This window comes from Bombina bombina, chromosome 4, assembly GCF_027579735.1.
Source record: "Bombina bombina isolate aBomBom1 chromosome 4, aBomBom1.pri, whole genome shotgun sequence".
Lineage (NCBI taxonomy): Eukaryota > Metazoa > Chordata > Amphibia > Anura > Bombinatoridae > Bombina > Bombina bombina.
In genome coordinates, this window is record NC_069502.1 from 780,633,169 (window position 1) to 780,645,358 (window position 12,190).

General features: G+C 38.4%; 1 protein-coding gene across 1 annotated transcript in view; it reads left to right on the forward strand.

Annotated features, from left to right (window-relative positions):
* Positions 1 to 5,253: 5,253 nt before the first annotated feature.
* Positions 5,254 to 12,190, forward strand: part of NUP133 (nucleoporin 133) — a 750,179-nt gene continuing 743,242 nt past the window's right edge. The window contains exon 1 of the mRNA XM_053712280.1: positions 5,254 to 5,486. Coding sequence (XP_053568255.1) covers positions 5,326 to 5,486 — 161 coding nt within the window. The 5' untranslated portion in view covers positions 5,254 to 5,325. The remainder of the gene's footprint in view (positions 5,487 to 12,190) is intronic.

Consider the following 12,190-nt stretch of genomic DNA (forward strand, 5'->3'; position numbering starts at 1 on the left):
CCATACTTTGTGATATCGTAGAGGGATCATTGTGTAAGATAGCTGTAGTGAATATTTAGTGGCACAATGGGAGATTTTGTTTTTATCACTTAGTGAAATTGGTTCCTATTTTGCAATTTGAGGACCATTTCGAGGCCCAATATTTTTAAACTTCCACAGTAAAAAGTTCCCATACTTTGTGATATTGTAGAGGGGTCATTGTGTGAGATAGTTGTGGTGAATATTTAGTGGCACAATGGGAGATTTTGTTTTTATTCCCAAGTGAAATTGCTGGCAAGTGCCTATTTTTGCAATTAGATGGATATTTCGGGCCCAATATTTTTAAACTTCCACAGTAAAACGTGCCCATACTTTGGGATATTGTAGAGGGGTCATTTTGCGAGATAGCTGTGGTGAAAATGTAGTGGCACAATGGTAGATTTTGTTTTTATCCATTAGTGAAATTGCTGAAAAGTGCCTATTTTTGCAATTTGAGAGACATTTGGGGCCCAATATTTTTAAAATTCCACAGTAAAAAGTCCCCATACTTTGTGATATTGTAGAGAGGTCATTGTGTGAGATAGCTGTCGTGAAAATTTAGTGGCACAATGGGAGATTTTGTTTTTATCCCCAAGTGAAATTGTTTGAATGTGCCTATTTTTGCAATTTGAGGGACATTTGGGGCCCAATATTTTTAAAATTCCACAGTAAAAAGTCTCCAAACTTTGTGATATCGTAGAAGGGTAATTGTGTGAGATAGCTGTCATGAAAATTTTGTGGCACAATGGGAGATTTTGTTTTTATCCCCAAGTGAATTTGCTGAAAGGTGCCTATTTTTGCAATTTGAGGGACATTTGAGGCCCAATATTTTTAAAATTTCACAGTAAAAAGTCCCCACACTTTGTGATATTGTAGAGGGGTCATTGTGTGAGATAGCTGCGGTAAAAATTTAGTGGCACCATGGGGAATTTTGTTTTTATTCCTAAGTGAAATTGCTGAAAAGTGCCTATTTTTACAATTTGAGGGACATTTTGGGGCCCAATATTTTTAAAATTCCACAGTAAAAAGTCCCCATACTTTGTGATATTGTAGAGGGGTCATTGTGTGAGATAGCTGCAGTGAATATTTAGTGGCACAATGGGAGATTTTGTTTTTATCACTTAGTGAAATTGGTGCCTATTTTGCAATTTGAGGACCATTTGGGGCCCAATATTTTTAAACTTCCACAGTAAAAAGTTCCCATCCTTTGTGATATCGTAGAGGGGTCATTGTGTGAGATAGCTGCGGTGAATATTTAGTGGCACAATGGGATATTTTGTTTTTATTCCTAAGTGAAATTGCTGGCAAGTGCCTATTTCTGCAAATAGATGGATATTTGGGGCCTGTTATTTTTAAAATTCAACAGTAAAACGTGCCCATACTTTGTGATATTGTAGAGGGGTCATTGTGTGAGATAGCTCTGGTGAAAATTTAGTGACACAATGGGAGATTTTGTTTTTATCCCAAAGTGAAATTGTTTTAATGTGCCTATTTTTGCAATGTGGGGGACATTTGGGGCCCAATATTTTTAAAATTCCACAGTAAAAAGTCTCCAAACTTTGTGATATCGTAGATGGGTCATTGTGTGAGATAGCTGTTGTGAAAATTTAGTGGCACAATGGGAGATTTTGTTTTTATCCCTAAGTGAATTTGCTGAAAGGTGCCTATTTTTGCTATTAGGGAGACATTTGGGGCACAATATTTTTAAAATTTCACAGTAAAAAGTCCCCATACTTTGTAATATTGTAGAGGGGTCATTGTGTGAGAGAGCTGTGGTGAAAATTTAGTGGCACAATGGAAGATTTTGTTTTTATCCCCAAGTGAATTTGTTTGAATGTGCCTATTTTTGCAATGTGAGGGACATTTGGGGCCCAATATTTTTAAAATTAAACAGTAAAAAGTCCCCATACTTTGTGATATCGTAGAGAGCTCATTGTGTTAGATAGCTGCAGGGAATATTTAGTGGCGCAATGGGAGATTTTGTTTTTATCATTGTTGCCTATTTTGCAATTTGAGGACCATTTGGGGCCCAATATTTTTAAAATTAAACAGTAAAAAGTCCCCATACTTTGTGATATCGTAGAGGGCTCATTGTGTTAGATAGCTGCAGTGAATATTTAGTGGCGCAATGGGAGATTTTGTTTTTATCATTGGTGCCTATTTTGCAATTTGAGGACCATTTGGGGCCCAATATTTTTAAACTTCCACAGTAAAAAGTTCCCATACTTTGTGATATTGTAGAGTGGTCATTGTGTGAGATAGTTGTGGTGAATATTTAGTGGCACAATGGAAGATTTTGTTTTTATTCCTAAGTGAAATTGCTGGCAAGTGGCTATTTCTGCAATTAGATGGATATTTGGGGCCCAATATTTTTTAAAATTCCACAATAAAAAGTCCCCATACTTTGTGATATCGTAGAGGGGACATTGTGTGAGATAGCTCTGGTGAAAATTTAGTGGCACAATGGGAGATTTTGTTTTTATCCCAAAGTGAAATTGTTTGAATGTGCCTATTTTTGCAATGTGAGGGACATTTGGGGCCCCATATTTTTAAAATTCCACAGTAAAAAGTCTCCAAACTTTGTGATATCGTAGAGGGAACATTGTGTGAGATAGCTGCAGTGAATATTTAGTGGCACAATGGGAGATTTTGTTTTTATCACTTAGTGAAATTGGTGCCTATTTTGCAATTTGAGGACCATTTGGGGCCCAATATTTTTAAACTTCCACAGTAAAAAGTTCCCATACTTTGTGAAATCGTAGAGGGGTCATTGTGTGAGATAGCTGTGGTGAAAATTTAGTGGCACAATGGGAGATTTTGTTTTTATCCCTAAGTGAATTTGCTGAAAGGTGCCTATTTTTGCAATTTGAGGGACATTTGGGGCCCAATATTTTTAAAATTCCACAGTAAAAAGTCCCCATACTTTGTGATATTGTAGAGGGGTCATTGTGTGAGAGCTGCGGTGAAAATGTAGTGGCACAATGGGGAATTTTGTTATTATCCCTAAGTGAAATTGCTGGAAAGTGACTATTTTTGCAATTTGATGGACATTTGGGACCCGTTATTTTTAAAATGCCACAGTAAAAAGTCCACATACTTTGTGATATTGTAGAGGGGTCATTGTGAGAGATAGCTGTGGTGAAAATGTGGGAAATATTTAGTGGCACAATGGGAGATTTTGTTTTTATTCCTAAGTGAAATTGCTGGCAAGTGCCTAATTTTGAAATTAGATGGATATTTGGGGACCGTTATTTTTAAAATGACACAGTAAAAAGTCCCCATACTTTGTGATATTGAAGAGGGGTCATTGTGTGAGATAGCTGTGGGCAATATTTAGCGGCACAATGGGAGATTTTGTTTTTATTCCTAAGTGAAATTGCTGGCAAGTGCTTATTTCTGCAATTAGATGATATTTGGGGCCCGTTATTATTTTTTAAAATTCCACAGTAAAAAGTCCCCATACTTTGTGATATCGTAGAGGGGTCATTGTGGCACAATGGGGATTTTTTTTATCATCCCTAAGTGAAATTGCCTATTTTTGCAATTTGATGGACATTTGGGGCCGTTATTTTTAAAATTCCACAGTAAAAAGTCCCCATACTTTGTGATATTGTAGAAAGGTCATTGTGTGAGATAGCTGTGGGCAATATTTAGTGGCAAAATGGAAGATTTTATTTTTATTCCTAAGTGAAATTGCTGGCAAGTGCCTATTTTTCAATTAGATGGATATTTGGGGCCCGTTATTTTTAAAATTCCACAGTAAAAAGTCCCCATACGATGTGATATCGTAGGGGGGTCATTGTGTGAGATAGATGTGGTATAATTTAGTGGCACAATGGGAGATTTTATTTTTATCCCCAAGTGAAATTGTTTGAATGTGCCTATTTTTGCAATTTGAGGGACATTTGGGGCCCAATATTTTTAAAATTCCACAGTAAAAAGTCCCCATACTTTGTGATATCGTAGAGGGGTCATTGTGTGAGATAGCTGTCGTGAAAATTTAGTGGCACAATGGGAGATTTTGTTTTTATCCCCAAGTGAATTTGTTTGAATGTGCCTATTTTTGCAATGTGAGGGACATTTGGGGCCCAATATTTTTAAAATTAAACAGTAAAAAGTCCCCATACTTTGTGATATCGTAGAGGGGTCATTGTGTTAGATAGCTGCAGTGAATATTTAGTGGCGCAATGGGAGATTTTGTTTTTATCACTTAGTGAAATTGGTGCCTATTTTGCAATTTGAGGATCATTTGGGGCCCAATATTTTTAAAGTTCCACAGTAAAAAGTCCCCATACTTTGTGATATCGTAGAGGGGTCATTGTGTGAGATAGCTCGGGGAATATTTAGTGGCACAATGGGAGATTTTGTTTTTATTCCTAAGTGAAATTGCTGGCAAGTGCCTAATTTTGCAATTAGATGGATATTTTGGGGCCCTTTATTTTTAAAATTCCACAGTAAAAAGTCCGTATACCTTGTGATATTGAAGAGGGGTCATTGTGTGAGATAGCTGTGGGCAATATTTAGTGTCACAATGGGAAATTTTGTTTTTAACGCTTAGAGAAATGCTGGAAAATGACTATTTATTTAAATTTGAGTGACATCTATAACAAAAATGCTTGTGGTATTCATTAAAACATTTCTTATTAGCATATATGTATGGTACAGCCTTTAATAGTCTTAAGAAAGTGCTAACAAAACAGTATCTGATAGCTTCTTGACTTGGATTTTTTTTTCCAACTGTCTGATAGCTTGACTCCAGTCTTTGCGTCTATACTTTACGTTTTTTAAAATTTATTTGCAAAACTGATTTATATAAAAAAAATGAAAACTCTGAGAAAATGTGGGTAACCCCCAGACATGACAGAGACAATACGTGTTACATATTGCAAAATATAACATTATTGCTGGGTTCTAAACCTTAGAGATCAGACAGAAAGCTATATGATGTGAGTTTCCATTAGATAACGTAATAGTGCATGTTTTAGCGATCAAGTACGAACCAAAGTAAACTTTACCAAATTAAAACAAGAATAACATATATGTTAATATCAAATGTTTTTCTTTTTCTTTATATTAACAAATTCAGTTAGGCAACTCTATTACTTATAACTGCACATTTCAACACTCCTGTCCGCAGGATGCCAGAAATAAAAATGGCTGCTATGAGCTTTAATTTATCCTATGACGCTTAAAGTCTGCGCGCTACTTTTCTCCCTGTCACGTGTGTTGCGAGACTACTATCAGGCAGTGTTCTAGTTTTGGAGCGCGCTGTTTTGAAATCTTCTGTATTAAAAAAATAGAAAGACAATGTTCCCTTCTCCACGTAATCAGTCCGTTGTGTCGTCTCGGCGTCCGATCAGTTCTCGGTCTGGTAGAAAAAGCCTGGGTCCTGGAGCAGCCACAAGCACCTCTTCACCTTCGGCTATTTTCTCGCCTGTTGGTCGCCGAGTCGCCACCTCTAGTACTCGGTGAGTTCTGGAGACAAATAGAATACAGATGTATTCTTGAGGTGGTGGTTAGTTTAGGGAAAATTATTTAGAACCCACAAAAAATGTCTTTGGAAGCAGTTTGTAAATCCGTAATATAAGTAAGGTTAAACCATATTACTGGATGACAGGGACAACTCCCACAGCAAAAAGCACAGGAACATCAATATTTCAAAATAGCAAAACACTACTACTGCCTACACTGCTAGGCACGCCCCCAGTACGATTTTCCATTGCCTAAAAGGTGGAGGCTATAGTACCAATATAAGGTAAGATGTTCCATGCTGTCCTAATGATATTAAAGTGATTGTCAAGGTAAAATATATTTTTTTTTTTTGCTACTATACAATATTACTATAAAAAATAGGTGCACTTTAATTTTTTTTCAAGGCACAACATTTCTGAAATGTTTACCATTTATAGATGGTAAACATTTCCCCACATCTCCTTTATTTTCTTTAGCTGAGGAATGAACAATATGGCTTCATCCAATTGTTGCATGGCCTACAAGCTAGACGCCAAGTGGGGCACAAAATGATTGGATGAAGCCGGATTTGTCATCCCTCGGCTAAAGAAGGTAAAAAAAAAAAAAAAAAGTGCCCCTGTTGTTAATAGTAATTTTATATAGTAGCCAGAAAAGCTTTCAACTTAACAATCACTTTAAAGCCCAGCTCTGTTAGTATGGCATGGAACATAGATAAAACATAGAATTTCTTTAAATATCATGTCCCTTTAAAGTGATATTAAACCTCACAATTTTTTTTTTATAATTTTTTTTTTATTGCCACTACAGGTTAGAAAAAATAAAACATACATTTGCATTGATAATATACAATCTGTTTACAATACAAGCAAGAAACATTTCCTTCCTTCATCCTCTCTTCAGTGATTGAATTATAAAGATAATCAAAACCTCACAATTTTTAATAACTTTCCAATTTACTTCTATTATCAGTTTTGCTTCCTTTAGGTAGTCTTTGTTGAACGATCAGTAATGCAGTACTGGGAGTTAACCCAACACATTGGGTGAGCCAATGACAACAATCACTGTATGTGCACCCACCAATCTGCAGTTTTCTCCCAGTAGTGCATTGTGGCTCCTAATCATACAAAGGATAGCAAGAGTACAATGCAAATTAGATAAGATAAGTAAATTAGAAAGCTGTCTAAAATTGCATTCTCGGTCTGAATCATGAAAGAAAAATTTGAGGTTTATGTCCTTTTTTAAAGGGGCATTAAACTACTGTGCACAACTACAAAAGTATAGTAACTACTTACTATGCTATTGTATTTCATCGTGTTACTGCAGCTTTTTTTCAAATCCGTTTTCCTTTTTTAATAGCTTAAAGAAAAAGTCCAAAATAAACTTTTATGATTCAAATAGGGCATTTACCTTTATCACAAATTTTGCTTTGTTCTCTTGGTATTCTTAGTTGGTAGGCTCATATGCTTATTTTTTAGACCTTGAAGTCTGTCTCTTATCTGAATGCATTTTGACAGTTTTTCACCACTAGTTCACGTGTGTCATATAGATAACATTGTGCTCCTAGGAGTCGGCACTGATTGGCTAAAATACAAGTCTGTCAAAAGAGCTGAAATAAGGGGGCAGTTTGCAGAGGCTTAGATACAAGGTAATCACAGAGATAAAATGTGTATTATAACTGTTGGTTATGCAAAACTGGGGAATGGTTAATAAAGGGATTATCTATGTTTTTAAACAGTGCCAGTCACTTCATTAACAAAATTGATTCCATCAGACATGAAATCAGCTCTCAACACAATTCCATTCTCTCCCCCCCTCAAATACTCTCACTCAACCACAACCCTCATAACCTGAAACTTAGTTCATTCTCCCCTGTTACTGAGGAAGAAGTTTCAGCACTTATACTGCGCTCTCACCTCACTACCTGTCCCCTTGACCCTATCCCCTCACAGCTGCTCCCCTCTCTCTCTGCTACCCTTACCCCTATACTAACACACATTTTCAACCTCTCCCTCAGCACTGGTACATTTCCCTCATCATTGAAACATGCACTGGTCACACCTATCCTCAAAAAACCTTCCCTTGATACTACCTCCCCATCCAACTACCGCCCAATTTCCCTCCTCCCTCTTGCTTCAAAGCTTCTCGAAAAACTAGTATATGCACGCCTATCCCATTTCCTTACGTTAAACTCCCTTCTTGACCCGCTGTTAAATGGATTTCGTCCCTATCACTCCACAGAGACAGCTATTGTTAAGGTCACCAACGACCTACTTACAGCTAAATCAAAAGGCCACTTCTCTCTGCTTATCCTCCTTGATCTGTCCGCAGCCTTTGACACTGTCGACCACCCTATTTTGCTCCAAACTCTCCAATCCTTCGGCATCTGTGACACAGCCCTTTCGTGGCTCTCTTCCTACCTGTCAAACCGTACCTTCAGTGTAGCCTTCTCTGGGGCCTCCTCTGCCCCGTCACCCCTTTCTGTCGGAGTACCGCAAGGCTCTGTCCTCGGTCCCCTTCTCTTTTCAATCTATACGTCATCACTAGGTTCCCTTATTAAGTCCCACGGTTTCCAATATCATTTGTATGCTGATGACACCAAAATCTACTTCTCTGCACCAGAACTATCTCCTTCCTTGCTAACCCGTGTCACTAACTGTCTTTCTCACATCTCTTCCTGGATGTCCTCTCACTACCTCAAGCTAAATCTCTCCAAAACTGAGCTCCTCATTTTCCCCCCTTCTTCCAAAATCTCCACCCCCAATATCTCTATAACTGTCGACAACTCCATCATTACCCCTACCCCGCATGCCCGATGTCTCGGGGTCACATTTGACTCAGATCTTTCCTTCACTCCTCACATCCAGTCCTTGGCTACAGCCTGCCGCTTCCACCTTAAAAACATCTCTAAAATTAGACACTTCCTTACACAAGACACAACTAAAATTTTAATCCACTCTCTCATTCTTTCCCGCCTTGATTACTGCAACTCTGTCCTCTCTGGTCTCCCCACCTGCCGCCTAGCTCCTTTACAATCCATAATAAATGCCTCTGCCAGACTCATCTTCCTTACACGTCGCTCTTCATCTGCTGCGCCTCTCTGCCAATCCCTTCACTGGCTTCCTCTGGCCTCTAGGATCAAACACAAAACTCTCACTCTTACATACAAAGCCCTCAACTGCACTGCTCCCCCCTACATCTCAGACCTTGTCTCCAGATACTCTCCCTCCCGTCCCCTTCGCTCTGCTCATGACCTCCTCCTCTCCTCTCTTGTCACCTCATCACACTCCCGTTTACAGGACTTCTCCAGACTGGCTCCCATCTTATGGAACTCTCTGCCTCGCTCCACAAGACTCTCTTCTAGTTTTAAAAGCTTCAAGTGCTCCCTAAAGACTCTACTGTTCAGGGACGCATACAACCTACGCTAACCTTTCCTAATACCAGTTCCTCTCCTCAACTGCAATCCCCTGAACCCTCTTAGCATGTAAGCCTAAAAGTCCAGCTGTTTGTAGATCACCTTCTTAAGAGCTGACTACAACAGTGCAACTCTTGGCAGGGCCCTCTACCCATTTGATCCCTATAATTGTTTTGTTGTACTCCCCCTTTGTTTATAGCGCTGCGGAATCTGTTGGCGCTCTACAAATAACCGATAATAATAAAAAATAACTAAAATTCTGGTAATAACTGTTCCTTTAAAGGTGTCAGCTACTGAATAAGGATGTGCATTTGGATCCTTTGTGAGGATCCGAATGCCTAATTAAGCAGTGGCTCGTGTCCTTCGGATATTTTCGTAGCCAGATAATTCTTGTAAAAGATCCTCACTCTAATATCTGGATTGCACAGATTTTAGTGTGGGGATCTTTTACAGGACTCAATCTGGCTACGAAAATATCCGAAGGGCATGAGCCGCTGTTTACTTCCGGATTTGGATTCACACAGAATTTTTTATTAAAAAGATAGATAATCCCTTTATTACCCATTCCCCAGTTTTTCCACGGCCAATGCGGTTATATTAACTTACTTTTTACCTCTGTGATTACCTTGTATCTAAGCCTCTTCTGACAGCCCCTTGATCACATGGCTATTATCTATTGACTTGCTTTTTAGCCAATTAGTGCAGTGTCATCCACAACTTCATGGGCGTGAGCACAATTTTATCTATGTCCCACTTGGATTAGCAGTCTCTTGTGAAAAGCTATTAAAAAAAGCATGTGAGGCTGTTTGTAGTGGCATAGAAAAAGGCATACATTTAGAGGTTTAAATGTTATAAAGTTTATTAAAGTGAAAGTCAACCCTAGCTTTTGTGAAACGCTTGGATTGACTATTGAAACAAATAAAGGGGACTTTCATTCATGAAGTATGTCATACAGAAAGCTCCTTTATTTGTTTCAAGCGATCACTGCTCTGAGCTACTAAAGCAGCCCATGGCAGATCGCTGTTTAGCAAAGAGGTGACGTTTTCACCACTTAGCCAATAGCTGTGCGGTAAATACGTCATGGCCCTTGGGAGCCAGATTTCACGGACGCGATTTGTTAAGAGGGTGGAAACGTCACCTCTTAGCAAAACTACGATCTGCTGTGGGCTGCCTTAGTAGCTCAGAGCGGCAATCGCTTGAATCAAATAAAGGAGCTTTCTACATGAAGTAAGATATACTTCATGAATGAAAGTCCCCTTTATTTGTTTCAGTAGTCAATCCTAGTGTTTAACAAACGGTAGTTGACTTTCACTTTAATATAACAATGTTGGTTGTGCATAGCTGGGGAATAAAGTAGTAAAGGCATTATTTATCTTTTTAACCTTTTCCCGATGTTGGGACATTACATGCCGCCCTAACTGCGCTGGGCTTTAGCGCCAGTAGGACGGCATGCAACGTCCTAGCCGTTTGGCTGTACTGAAGCCAACTGCACTTCTTGAATGGGATGGGGGCTTGCCTAGCGTTAAATGCTCTCCTCGTTGACCTGATTCCATCGTTCAAATCGCATACACGATAGTGTGATTTCAATTTGTTAACATCGGAACGTTGTTCCAATGTAGACACATTTAACCCGGCATTAAAGGGTTAAACAATAAAAATGTTGGTGTTGACTGTCCATTTAGTTTTCTTTTTACCTCTGTGATTACTTTGTATCTAAGCCTCTGCAGACTTCCCCCTTAGTTCAGTTCTTTTGATAGACTTGCATTTTAGCCTATCAGTGCCTTTAAGTGCTTAGAAATTAGCATATGAGTCTACCTAGGTTTAGCTTTCAACAAAGAATACATAGAGTACAAAGCAAATTTGATGATAAAAGTAAATTTGGAAAGTTGTTTAACCCCTTAACCCATTATGATATATATATATATATATATATATATATATATATATATATATATATATATATATATATATATATATATATATATATATATATATACTCACTCACTGCAGGGAGCTCCAGGCATCTGCCTGCATATGGAACTGGAGCACAATCGGTGCTCTGGTTCCATATGAAAGCAGATACCAGACAGTTACACGATGACACTGTGTGTCAGCGTCTGTAACGATCATCTGCTGGTGCCGGCAGGAGATGTGGGAAGGAATCCTGGAGGCAGGTTGGCGGTCCAGCAGCCGAGGGGGAGGGAGTGTTAGGACCCTACACTGCAGAAAATAAATAAATTGAGGGAGCTACACTAAAAAAAAGGGTGGGGGAATCCCTAACGATTGTGAGTGGGGTGGGGGACCACTACACTACACTACAGAAACTTAAAAAACCCCACACACTTTATATAAAGCATTTTGTAGATACTGGCAGACAGCTGCCAGTACTTAAAGGGACACTGAACCTAATTTTTTTCTTTTGTGATTCAGATAGAGCATGCAACTTTCTAATTTACTCTTATTATCCATTTTCCTTTGTTCTCTTGCTATCTTTATTTGAAAAAAGAAGGCATCTAAGCTTTTTTATTAGCTCATAACTTTGGACAGCATTTTTTATTGGTGGATGAATTTATCCACCAATCAGCAAGAACAACCCGGGTTGTTCACCAAAAATGGGCCGGCATTTAAACTTACATTATTGCATTGCAAATCAAGATACCAAGAGAATGAAGAACATTTGATGATAGGTGTAAATTAGAAAGTTGCTTAAAATGTCATGCTCTATCTGAATCATGAAAGAAAATTTTTGGGTTCAGTGTCCCTTTAAGATGGCAGGCACTAGTTAGAGGGGGAGGGTTAGATAGCTGTTTGGGAGGGATTAGGGAGGTTGGAGGGTAAGGGGGGGGGATCCTACACTGCAGAAAATAGAAAAGCAGCCTTCTAATTGCCAAAAGGCAAAGCCATGCATGTCTGTTATTTCTAAACAAATGGGATCCCAGGGAAGCTTTTACTAGCATTTGTGTCATGATTGCACAAGCCTTATTTAAAGAATTTCAGTGAGAAACCCAAAGTTTGTGAAAAATTGAACAATTCTTTATTTTTTTTTAATTTTTTTTTTTATATGATCATATTTGGCAGTGAAATGATGGCACAAAATTAACCAAAATAGGGCTACATCAATACCTTGGGTTTTCTTTAAAAAAAAAAAAATAAAAGTTTTGACAGGTAAATAAAAACAAAAACAAAACAAGACTCTTTGGGCAAGTTCTCTGAAAGTCTGGGTAGTGAAAGGGTTTAAATTGCATGCCCTATGCTGTACTAGTGGGGAACTGCAGAAATAGATTTGCA